At 47.9% G+C, this 12,599-nt stretch overlaps 2 protein-coding genes across 3 annotated transcripts in view; both read right to left on the bottom strand.

The window, feature by feature from the left end:
• The window catches only part of DAGLB (diacylglycerol lipase beta), a 40,514-nt gene extending 40,180 nt beyond the window's left edge, over window positions 1-334 (bottom strand). For both annotated transcript variants that reach the window (XM_003895703.3, XM_003895702.3), the window contains exon 1: window positions 92-334. In XM_003895703.3, coding sequence (XP_003895752.1) covers window positions 92-186 — 95 coding nt within the window. In that variant the 5' untranslated portion in view covers window positions 187-334. The remainder of the gene's footprint in view (window positions 1-91) is intronic.
• A 219-nt stretch (window positions 335-553) lies between these two features.
• On the bottom strand, window positions 554-1,061 carry LOC101004754 (NADH dehydrogenase [ubiquinone] 1 beta subcomplex subunit 3). Its single transcript, XM_003895706.5, has one exon. The coding sequence runs from the start codon at window positions 995-997 to the stop codon at window positions 701-703; it is 297 nt and encodes a 98-aa protein (XP_003895755.1). The 5' UTR covers window positions 998-1,061; the 3' UTR covers window positions 554-700.
• Window positions 1,062-12,599: the final 11,538 nt, after the last annotated feature.

Genomic DNA, 12,599 nt, shown 5'->3' on the forward strand with positions numbered 1-12,599 from the left:
TGGGAAGCCACTTCTGTCACCGTCTCAGGGACAGCTCGCCTCCCGCTCCCTCCCGGGTGCGCTCCACCGCCCCCATAGCCGTCGTCCTTACCATAGCACTCGCACGACCAGCTCGAAGAAACCTGGGAAGACCAAGTCGTCGCTGGCGATGGCCCAGCGCCGGCCGAAGAGTACCATCCCCGGCATGGCGAAGGTCCTGTCGCCCGCACTCAGACAGACCCCGCGCGCAGAGAAGAGCCCTCCGGATGCCGCCACCAAATCGTCGGCGCTCAAGCGGACGCAGCGAGGGCGGGGCCCTGCGCATGCCCACGCTGAGGCCGAGACCGGCGCACGCGCACTGAGCCCCACGCCGCCGCTTTCCCCCGAAGCTTTCTGCGCCTGCGCAGAAATGCTAATCCGGAGGCCCGTGACTGAGTAGATTGCAGGTCTGCCCATCGGTGAAATCCGTTCTGGTAGTTCCTTTTTCTTTCTCGTGAAAAGTGCAGTAATATCCGTTCTGGTCATATTTCCTTTTCCTTTTGGTATTTTTTTTGCTGGTTTTTTGTTTTTTTAATTTTTTTTTTTGGCATATATATATTTTATTTTACTTTATTAAATCTTACTAATATTCTGTAAGGGACAAACCAGACCAGTAGGTTATAGTGAAGAAATCTTATTTTGGAGAGTTAAGAAACCACTATGATACTTCCAGGTATTCTCTTCAGTGATGCTTCTTATCTTTATTCAGGGAATTCAGGTAATATTCAGCTCCTACAGCTACCACAAATGCAGCAAATCCCCACTTGAATCCTTTAAAGAATACATCAAAAAAGGAAACACTCTTTGCAAAGCCGCCCATGTATCTCCAAGCTTCATTGCGGCCCCATGGATCCCTTAGCCCTTTTGCAGCCAGCTTCTTCTGGATATCTTCTAATGGTGTCCCTTCTATCTTCCATTGTCTATAATCTGGAAGTTCCATTTTATGGTGTCCATGTTCATGTCCATGTCCATGGGCCATGTCTGAATTCAATCTGACCTCTCAGGACACTCAATTCTGCATTTTTTAAATTTTTTTGAGACCGAGTCTCGCTTCGTTTCCCGGGCTGGAGTGCAGTGGGTGTGATCTCGGCTCACTGCATCCTCCGCCTCCCGGGCTCACACGATTCACCTGCCTCAGGCTTCCGCGTAACTACGATTACAGCAGGGCGCCACCTCGGCTAATTTTTGGATCTTTAGTAGAGACGAAGTTTCACCATGTTGGCCAGGCTGGTCTCGAACCCCAGACCTCAAGTGATCCGCCCGCCTCGCCCTCCCAGAGTACTAGAATTACAGGCGTGAGCCACTGCGCCCGGCCCTGTTTGTTTGTTTGTTTAAGACAGCGTATGGCTCTGTCATTCAGGCTGGAGTGCAGTGGCGCAATCGTGACTCACTGCAGCCTTGAACTCCTGAATGCCACCTTGAGTTCCCGGACTCCAGCGACTCTTCTACCTCAACCTTCCGAGTAGCTGAGACCAAAGGCACATACCACATGCCTGGCTAACTATTTTTAAAAATTTTCCTGTTTTGTAGAGATGGGAGTCTCACTCTGTTGCCCAGGCTGGTCTCGAACTCCCCGTCTCAAACCGTCCTCCCACCTCAGCCTCCCAAAGTGCTGGTATTACAGGCATGAGCCACCACACCCGACCAAAATTTTCATTTTATAAGGAGGGACTCCTCAGGCCCGGAGGAATTAGCTAGCCCAGAGACCCACGCTCTCTATGGCAGGTGTGGGACTCATACACCGGTCTGTGAGACTTGCAAACATGGGACAACATTGCTTCCATCTGTGCTCCTTGCTGTGAGGAGCCCCGCGTTAGGAACCCCTCCAGTTCAGGGTCTGAAACCACCCTGCAGCTGGCGGGGTGGGGGTCTGAGCGCTTCTCAGTAACCCCACCGCCCCACCCTGGTCTGAGCCACCTTCATCTCCTGCCTGGGCTCATCACCCCACTGTGCTTTCTCATTCTGCTGTGCCCTCTTCAGCAGCCAGGGTGGCTTGGTGAGCCTTCAGATAAAGCCTGCCCCCTGCCCGGGACTTTGCAAGGCTGCACTTTGTACATAAATATACACTCCAGGCCAGGCACAGTGGCTCACGGCTGTAATCCCAACACTCTGGGAGGTTAAGGCGGGCAGATCACGAGGTCAGGAGACCGAGACCATCTTAGCCAACATGGTGAAACCCCGTCTCTACTAAAATTAAAAAAAAATTAACCGGGTATGGTGGTGCACACCTGTAGTCCCAGCTACTTGGGAGGCTGAGGCAGGGGAATCGCTTGAACCTGGAAGGTGGAGGTTGCAGTGAGCCAAGATCACGCCCTGCACTCCAGCCTGGCAACAGAGCAAGACTCCGTCTCAAAAAAAAAAATTACACTCCAGCCCCTGGCAAAGGCCTTTCCCTGGTAGTCACACATGAAAACTTTCTAAGGGCTCATTTATCTGTCTCCCCGGTTACTACTCTGCCTCCGTCACCCACCCCACTGCCTGCCACCTTTCCCCCCTCTGAAAAGACATCAGGGTCATTCTTGCTCCAGAGGTTCTACATTCTGTGTTTCCTCTGCCAGGAATAGTCCTCCTGCAGGTATTTTTGTTACCAGATGGAAAGTCTTGGCTGTGAGTTGGTCAGTGCTTGGCGCGTTGAACCCAGAATTGCAACACAAGGGGCCGGGCGTGGTGACTCACGCCTGTAATCTCAGCACTTTGGGAGGCCGAGGCGGTTGGATCACCTGAGGTCAGGGGTTCAAGACCAGCCTGGCCAACATGGCGAAACCCTGTCTCTACTGAAAATACAAAAATTAGGCCAGGCGCAGCGGCTCACGCCTGTAATCCCAGCACTTTGGGAGGCCAAGGCAGGAGGATCACCTGAAGTAAGGAGTTAAAGACCAGTCTGGCCAACATGGCGAAACCCTGTCTCTCCTAAAGATTAGCCGGATGTGGTAGCACATGCCTGTAATCCCAGCTACTCAGGAGTCTGAGGCGGGAGAATCGCTCCATCCCGGGAGATGGAGGTTGCAGTGACCCAAGATCACACCACTGCACTCCAGCCTGGGCAACAAGAGCAAAACTTCATCTCAACAATAATGAATAAATAAAAATTGCAACAAAAAACCCACAAAGCAACAACAACAAAAATAAAGCGAACCAACAAAAGACAAACAAATGGAGTAAAAAGCACAGATTGATTGACGCGAAGCTCAAGAGACCACACAGCTCAAGAGACCCCTCAATCAGGGTATTTATTAAGCAGAAAGAACGCGGTTAACACCCATGGCTGAAGTGGAAACTTCGGTCTTGTTATCACAGAAGTGCAGATGTGGCCTCTATGCTGCCTAATCTTGCCCGGAACTGGCTGCACCTGCTCATCTTTTGCTTATGCCTTAACCCTTGTTAACCATTGATTACCCTCATTCCTGATTCTCCTGCCTCATTTTCTTTTCTTTTCTTTTTTTTTTTTTTTAGATGGAGTCTTACTCTGTCGACCAGGCTGGAGTGCAATGGCGCAATCTCAGTTCTACTGCAACCTCAGCCTCCCAAGTTCAAGCGATTCTCCTGCCTCAGCCTTCTGAGTAGCTGGGATTATAAGCATATGCCACCACGCACAGCTAATTTTTGTATTTTTAGTAGAGACAGGGTTTTGCCATGTTAAGCCATGGCTGGTCTCAAACTCCTGACTTCAAGTGATCCACCCACCTCGGCCTCCTAAAGTACTGGCATTACAGGTGTGAGCCACCATGCCCAGCCTCTCCTGCCTTTTTTTTTTTTTTTTTTTTTGAGGTGGAATCTTGCTCTGCTGCCGGGCTGGAGTGCAGGGCGCGATCTCAGCTCACTGCAACCTCTGCCTCCTGGGTTCAAGCGATTCCTCCTGTCTCAGCCTCCCGAGTAACTGGGATTACAGGTGTGGGCTACCACGCCCCACTAATTTTTATATTTTTAGTAGAGACGGGGTTTCACCGTGTTGACCAAGATGGTTTCGATCTCTTGACCTCGTGATCTACCTGCCTCGGGCTCCCAAAGTACTGGGATTACAGGCAAGAGCCACTGTGCCCAGCCTAATTTTTGTATTTTTAGTAGAGACGAGATTTCGCCATGTTGCCCAGACTGGTCTTGAACCCCTGACCTCAAGTGATCCGCTCGCTTCGGCCTCCCAAGGTGCTGGGATTACAGGTGTGAGCCATCGTGCCCGCTCCTGCCTCATTTCTATCTCTCTTACTTCATTCAGGCCTCAGCTCAGGTGTCACTGCTTCAAAGAGGCCTTCCCTGACCACCTTAGCTAAAACAGCAAAACTGTCAGTCTCTATTCCTTATGCTGCTTTAGTTTCCTTCATTGCACATAATGAGCCCCTGACATTACATCATGTTTATTATCTCTTACCTCCTCCCTTAAAGTGTAAGTTTCGTGATCACAGGCACCTTGTCCATCTTATTCACTCCTATGAATGGAATAGAGCACATTTTAGGCATTCTTAAATTCTCAATGAATGAATAACTGATTATGTGTAAAGAGTAAGTGGGGCTGGGCTTGGTGGCTCACACCTGTAATCCCAGCACTTTGGGAGGCCGAAGCAGGCGGATCACTTGAGGTCGGGAGTTCAAGAACAACCTGGCCAACATGGTGAAACCCCGTCTCTACTGAAAATAAAAAAACTAGCTGGGCGTGGTGGCACGTGCCTGTAATCCCAGCTGCTCGGGAGGCTGAGGCAGGAGAATCACTTGAATCTGGGAGGCAGAGGTTGCAGTGAGCTGAGATCACATCACTGCACTCCAGCCTGGACGACAGAGTAAGACTTTGTCTGAAAAACGAAGAGTAAGTAGAAGGAATGAGAGGCAGGGTGGGGCTGGAGTAGAATGGCAGGGCTTGGAAAGGAGAAGACGGAAGTCAAAGAACAGTACTGGGAAATGAATGTTAACATTGCAACATCAGCCAGGCGGCAAGCTGGCTTGAGGCTGAGACCAGCCTGGGCAACATAGTGAGATCCTGTCTCTTAAAACAAAAATTAAAAACATTGCAAGATCTGTACCAAAAGTTTCAGAATAAATAAAACTTGTAATAATAATAAAATACAAGCTTGCAAGGTCTGTGAGCAAATGTATTTTTAGACAAGAGTATTTCACTGGGCTGATGAAAATTCTGGGCATTGGCCAGGCGTGGTGGCTCATGCCTGTAATCCCAGCACTTTGGTAGCCCGAGGTGGACGATCACTTGAGGTCAGGAGTTTGAAACCAGCCTAGCCAACATGGTGAAACCCTATCTCTACTAAAATACAAAAATTAGCTGGGCATGGTGGCACAGGCACCTGCAGTCCCAGCTACTCAGGGGGCTGAGTCAGGAGAATCGCTTGAGCCTAGGAGGCGGAGGTTGCAGTGAGCAGAGATGGGGCCACTGCACTCCAGCCTGGGAGAGAGCACAAGACTCTCAAAAAAAAAAAAAAAAAAAAAAAGAAGAAACATTCTGTGACAGCCTATATGGAATTTACACTGAAGAGCATTATATGTCATTATCATTATTTGTGTAATAAATTATCTGCTACACTTCAGTGCCGTACAGTATTATCACAACAGGTCTGGGGTATGCACATTCTAAAGAAAGGATTGGCAGCTGGGCATGGTGGCTCACGCCTGTAATCCCAGCACTTTGGGAGGCTGAGACGGGCAGATCACGAGGTCAGGAGATCGAGACCATCCTGGCTAACACGGTGAAACCCCGTCTCTACTAAAAATACAAAAAAAAAATTAGCCGGGTGTGGTGGCGGGCGCCTGTGGTCCCAGCTACACGGGAGGCTGAGGCAGGAGAATGGCGTGAACCCGGGAGGTGGAGCTTGCAGTGAGCTGAGATCCGGCCACTGCACTCCAGCCTGGGAGACACAGCGAGACTCCGTCTCAAAAAAAAAAAAAAAAAAGAAAGGATTGGCTCTTGACCTGCTCCTAGGACATAACTTGCAAGCCCTAGGAATATTCTACTTGATAGGTGTGTATTTGTGTATCTCGGGCCTTGGGCAACATCAAGTAGTTTATGCTAACAGTGGGTTGGTGGTGACAGCCTTGTGCCATGTTGTATTAGGTTAACCTCTGGGTGGGCAGCTGGAGACTGAGGAGGTAAGGTGAGTCACACGGATGCTCCATGCCTTCATGACTGAGCCTAATAAAATCCCTGGGACACCCAGGCTCAGGGAAGCTTCCCTAGTTGTACATACTTTATGCATGTTGTCACACATTGTTGCTGGGCAAATTAAGGATATACATATGACTCCACTGTGAAAGGAAGCTTGTGACTGGTGTCTCCTGGACACTGCCCTGTGCACCTTTTCCTTTACTGATTTGAATCCATATCCATTCACTAAAATAAGCTACAACCGTAAGTATGGCAGCCTTTCTGAGTTTGAGTGCTCCCAGCAAATCACAGAACTTGGCCGAGCATGGTGGCTCACGCCTGTGATCCTAGCACTTTGGGAGGTCGAGGCAGGCAGATCACTTGAGGTCAGGAGTTTGAGCCCAGCCTGACCAACATGTTGATACTAAAAATATAAAAATTAGCCAGGCGTGGTGGTGTGTACCTGTAATCCCAGCTACTTGGGAGGCTGAGGCAGGAGAATCCCTCGAACTTGGGAGGCAGAGGTTACAGTGAGCCGAGATTGCGCCATGGCACTCCAGCCTGGGCGACAGAGGGAGACTCCATCTCAAAAAAAAAAAGATCACGGCCGGGCGCGGTGGCTCAGGCCTGTAATCCCAGCACTTTGGGAAGCTGAGACGGGCAGATCACGAGATCAGGAGATTGAGACCATCCTGGCTAATACGGTGAAACCCCGTCTTTACTAAAAATACAAAAAATTAGTCGGGTGTGGTGGCGGGCGCCTGTAGTCCCAGCTACTCGGGATGCTGAGGCAGGAGAATGGCGTGAACCCGGGAGGCGGAGCTTGCGTGAGCCGAGATCGCACCACTGCACTCCAGCCTGGGCAGCAGAGTGAGACTCCGTTTCAAAAAAAAAAAAAAAAAATCACTCAGCTTGAGGGTGATTTGGGGGATCCCCAACACAACATTGTTTGAATCAGTAAAATGTACAATGAATGTATGTGTATAGGCCAGGTGTGGTGGCTCACGCCTGTAATCCCAGCACTTTGGGAGGCAGAGGCTGCAGGTCACGAGGTCAAGAGATCCAGACCATCCTGGCCAACATGGTGAAACCCCGTCTTTACTAAAAGTATAAAAATTAGCTGGGTCTGGTGGCACTCACTTGTAGTCCCAGCTACTCAGGAGGCTGAGGCAGGTGGATTGCTTGACCCTGGGAGGCAGAGGTTGCAGTGAGCTGAGATAGCCTGGCAACAGAGCAAGACTCTGACTCAAAAAAAAAAAAAAAAAAAAAAAGTATGTATATATGTGCATATATTAGTTTTTTTTTTTTTTTTTACGGGTTAGTTATTAAATACCACCACAGCACGCACTGCTGTGTACTCTAAAAGCTTGGCTGTTGCTGGTGAGTTTTAAGCCTTTAGTTATAAAAGTAGTCCGGGCCGGGCATGGTGGCTCACACCTGTAATCTCAGCATTTTGGGAGGCTGAGGTGGGAGGATCACTTGAGCCCAGGAGTTGGAGACCAGCCTGGGTAACATAGTAAGACCTCCGTCTCTCCAAAATTTTAAGAATTGGCCAGATGTCTTGGCATGGGCCTGTAGTCCTATGTTCTCAGAAGGCTGTGGTGGGAGGATTGCTTGAGCCCAGGAGTTAAAGACTGCAGTGAGCTATGATGGCACCACTGCCCCCTAGCCTGGGCAACAGAGAGAGACCCTCTCTCCAAAAAAGAAAAAAGAAAAGAAAAAAAGTGATGATAATCTGCTATATGCAGACTTACTTTGGATGTGCTTCAAATTGACAAACCATAAAAAAGATGTTTTGGGGGCCGGATGCGGTGGCTCAAGCCTGTAATCCCAGCACTTTGGGAGGCCGAGACGGGCGGATCACAAGGTCAGGAGATCAAGACCATCCTGGCTAACCTGGTGAAACCCTGTCTCTACTAAAAAATACAAAAAACTAGCCGGGCGAGGTGGCGGGCGCCTGTAGTCCCAGCTACTCGGGAGGCTGAGGCAGGAGAATGGCGTAAACCTGGGAGGCGGAGCTTGCAGTGAGCTGAGATCCGGCCACTGCACTCCAGCCTGGGTGACAGAGCAAGACTCCATCTCAAAAAAAAAAAAGATGTTTTGGGGTTTTTTTGTTTTTGTTTTTGTTTTTGCTGGACATCATTGATCAGAGATAAAAAGATGTTTTTGAGACAGGAAAATTTGAACATAGACTGTTCGATGATATTTAAGAATTACTAACTTTGTTGGTGTGATAAAAAGTCTTTATCAATTAGGACTACATATGGTAGTATCTATGGATGAAATATGCCATCTAAGAGTTTCTAGTACTTAAAACTGGGCCAGGCACTTGATTACAGGCACAAAACTCTTGCCTGTAATCCCAGTACTTTGGGAGGCTGAGGCAGGCGGATCATTTGAGGTCAGGAGACCAGCCTGGCCAACATGGGGAAACCCCATCTCTACTAAAAATACAGAAAACCTAGCCAGGCATGGTGGCGGGCACCTGTAATCCCAGCTACTTGGAAGGCTGAGGCATGAGAATCACTTGAATTCAGCAGGCAGAGGTTGCAGTGAGCCGAGATCGCACACTGCCCTCCAGCCTAGGTGACAGAGCAAGACTCCGTCTGAAATAAATAAATAAATAAATAAATAGATAAAATAAACTGTTTAAAACTTAAGAGTGAAGTAAAACAATTTCTATAATTTTACGTATGCATGAAAACAAAGTTTATTTTCAAATGATGCTTGTTCAACTTTGCCTACTCTCTCTGTAATTATATACACACAAACATATCATGATATGTATGTGTGGCATGCAAATATATAACCAAAACTCTGACCCACCATTAATTCAGAAGTTAGTAGGTTGTGCCTATGATCATGTGTGTGTGTGTGTGTGTGTGTGTATATATATATATATATATTTTTTTTTTTTTTGAGACAGAGTCTCGCTCTGTTCCCCAGGCTGGAATGCAGTGGCAGATCTCGGCTCACTGAAACCTCTGCCTCCCAGGTTCAAGTGATTCTCTTGCCTCAGTCTCCCTGAGTAGCTGGGACTACAGGTGTGTGTCACCATGCCCGGCTTATTTTTTGTATTTTTAGTAGAGACGGGTTTTCACTATGTTGGCTGGGGTAGTCTCGAACTCTAGACCTTATAATCTGCCTGCCTTCGGCCCCCAAAGTGCTGGGATTACAGGTGTAAGCCACTGCTACTGGCCTTTTTTTTTTTTTTTTTTTTTTTTTTTTAAGACAGGGTCTTAGTTTGTCATCCACACTGGAACACAGTGGCCCAATCTTGGCTCACTGCAGCCTCGACCTCCCAAGGTTCAAGTGATCCTCCTGCCTCAGTCTCCTAAGTAGCTGGGACTACAGGTGCATGCACGACACCTGGCTAATTTTTGTATTTTTTGTAGAGATGGGGTTTTGCCATGTTGCCCAGGCTGGTCTCAAATTCCTGAGCTCGAGCAATTCATTCACCTCGCCCTCCCAAAGTGCCAGGAATACAGGTGTGAGCTACCATGCCTGCCAAATCCTTTTTTGTTTTTTGTTTTTTTTTGTTTTTTGTTTTTTTTGAGATGGAGTCTCACTCTGTCACCCAGGTTGGAGTGCAGTGGTGCAATCACGGCTCACTGCAACCTCTGCCTTCCGGTTCAAACGATTCTCCAACCTCAGCCTCCCGAGTAGCTGGGATTACAGGCATGCACCACCACGTCCAGCTAATTTTTTTTTTTTTTTTTTTTTTTTTTAGTAGAGACGGAGTTTCATCATGTTTGACAGGCTGGTCTCAAACTCCTGATCTCTGGTGATCTGCCTGCTTCGGCCTCCCAAAGTGCTGGGATTACAGGCATGAGCCACCGTGCCCAGCCTCATGCCTGCCAAATTCTTAAAAGTAATAGTTCTTTTAAAAACAGGATTTGTATAGCTTAGCAATAAGATAATGTTTCTACATAAACTTTTGTTAGTATAAGTAAAGGTATTGTGAACTTAATGTTACAAACAATAACAAAAATCTACAAAACAATTTAATTTCAAAGAGATACCTTTTGGGAAACTGGTATTATACAAATTTTATTTTATTTTATTTTTGAGACAGGGTTTTGTTCTGTCCCACAGGCTAGAGTGCAGTGGTGTGATCTTGGCTCACTGCAGCCTCCACCTCCCAGGCTCAAGCAATCCTCCCACCTCAGCCACCTGAGTAACTGGGACTACAGGCACCCGCCACCATGTCTGGCTAATTTTTTTGCATTTTTAGTAGAGACTGGGTTTCGCCATGTTGCCCAGGCTAGTCTTGAACTCCTGGCCTCAAGCCTCCCAAAGTGCTAGGATTACAGGCATGAGCCACAATTTTTTGTTTCTTTTTTTTTCCTTTCTCTTTCTCTCTTTTCTCTTCTTTTCTCTTCTCTTTTCTTCTCTTTTTTTTTTTTCAGAGGCTCCCTCTGTACCCCAGGCTGGAGTACAGTGGTGCAATCTCCACTCACTGCAACCTCCGGCCCCTGGGTTTAAGCAATTCTCGTGCCTCAGCCTCCTAAGTAGCTAAGATTACAAACGCACACCACCACGCCTGGCTAATTTTTGTATTTTTAGTAGAGACGAGGTTTCACCATGTCCAGTTTCAGGCTGGTCTGGAACTCCTGGCCTCAAGTGATCCACCCTCTTCAGCCTCTCAAAGTGTAGGGATTACAGGTGTGACCCTCGCCCAGCCATTTTCTTTTTCTGAGAGCGGAGTCACAGCTCTATCGCCAAACTGGCGATGCTGTGTGGGATGCTGCAATCGCACCGGTTCCCTTTCCATTTTCCGGTGGCTGGGATACGGAAAAGCCGCCTGGCAGACTGGTTTTACGTGGCGGTTTCCCGTGGCTGGCGAGACCGTGCCAGTCGCCGACGCCAGTGATCGCTGATGCAGGCGCAAAGTGCGCTGGATTACAGGCTTGAGCCACAGCACCCGGCCCACAAATTTTCTTAAGAGTAAAATTTCAGCTGGGCGTGGTGGTTTGACACCTGTAATCCCAGCACTGGAAAACATCAGGTCAGAGATCCCGAAATATCTAATACTGAAATGGCTCTCTACTAAATACAAAAAAATTGGCGAACATCGGCGCCGCAATCTAACTACTTGGGAAAACTGAACAAAATCCTGGGCTCCAGGGAGTGGGTTCCTAAATGTTGAATCCACTACCTCCAGCCACAGGCCTAAAGCAGGGAACTCTGTCTCAAAGATCCTTAACAAACTGTTATTTCCCAGGTGAACTATCCAGATCAAAGCACAGGTCTTGCAAAAGTGACTCATAATGACTTTTTTGAAATGATGGAAATATTTCAGATACAGAGAAGATGCCTGACACCTAAGGGCCCACTGTGTAGATTTAACACAGAATAACATCCTGCCATATTTATTTATCCCATTATGAATTTTGGGGAAAAATAAAATACCTTAATATTCTTCTTTACATTTCAGAATTTGCAAATTACAGAGTATTTTTCTTGACAGTTTTTTTTTTAATAATTTTTTTTTTTTTTTTTTTTTGAGACTGAGTCTCGGCTCTGTCACCCAGGCTGGAGTGCAGTGGTGGGATCTCGGCTCACTGCAACCTCCGCCTCCTGGGTTCAAGTGCTTCTCCTGCCTCAGCCTCCCAAGTAGCTGGGATTACAGGTGTGCACCACCACGCCTGGCTAATTTTGGTATTTTTAGTAGAGACGAGGTTTTACCATGTTGGCCAGGCTGGTCTTGAGCTCCTGACCTCAGATGATCCACCCACCTCGGCCTCCCAAAGTGTTGGGATTACAGACGTCAGCCACCACGCCTGGTGACTCTCACCTTTTAAGTGCCCAAGGTGAAACTAGGACAGTCTTTTATTTCAGTATTGTAAAAAAGTACCCTTGTCATTGCTTAAAAGGATATGTACTGTGTTATGCTGCAAATGGCTTTTAAAGTGCAGGGACAAAAGGAATTGTTTCAAAACTAGAGAAACACCCACAGCACTTCCAGTAGATTCCAGGCTACAGATTCCAGTTAACCCAGATAGTTGTGACCAAGGCTGGGTGGTACTGGGCAGTGCTCTGGTTTTTGGAAATTCCACATCTGGCCACTAGAGGACAGAGGCACACAGAAAAAACCCACACAGATCCAATCAAGCAAGCCTAGATGGGTGGCTGCTTTAGGAAGGTACCTAGGAGTCAATTTCTTCCTTTTTTTTGCAATGGGGTCTCACTGTTGCCCAGGCTGGGGTGCAGTGGTGCGATCTCAGCAGCTCCATGCTCTGCCTCCCAGATTCAAGTGATTCTTGTGCCTCAGCCTCCTGAATAGCTGAGATTACAGGTGTGTGCCACCACACCCGGCTTATTTTTTTATTTTTAGAAGTGGGGGTTTTACCATGTTGGCCAGGCTGGTCTCAAACTCCTGACCTCAGGAGATCTGCCCACCTCAGCCTCCCAAAGTGCTGGGATTACAGGCATGAGCCACTGCGTCTAACAAGGTTATGAACCTTCTGGCAAAACTGACCTATACCAAATGAGTCAG

The sequence above is a fragment of the Papio anubis genome, chromosome 4 (genome assembly GCF_008728515.1).
Source record: "Papio anubis isolate 15944 chromosome 4, Panubis1.0, whole genome shotgun sequence".
NCBI classification, from domain to species: domain Eukaryota; kingdom Metazoa; phylum Chordata; class Mammalia; order Primates; family Cercopithecidae; genus Papio; species Papio anubis.

Bases quoted from the DNA above. Each gene is read 5' to 3' on its own strand.
- LOC101004754 (XM_003895706.5), bottom strand. From the start codon at position 997: ATGGCCCATGGACATGGACATGAACATGGACACCATAAAATGGAACTT.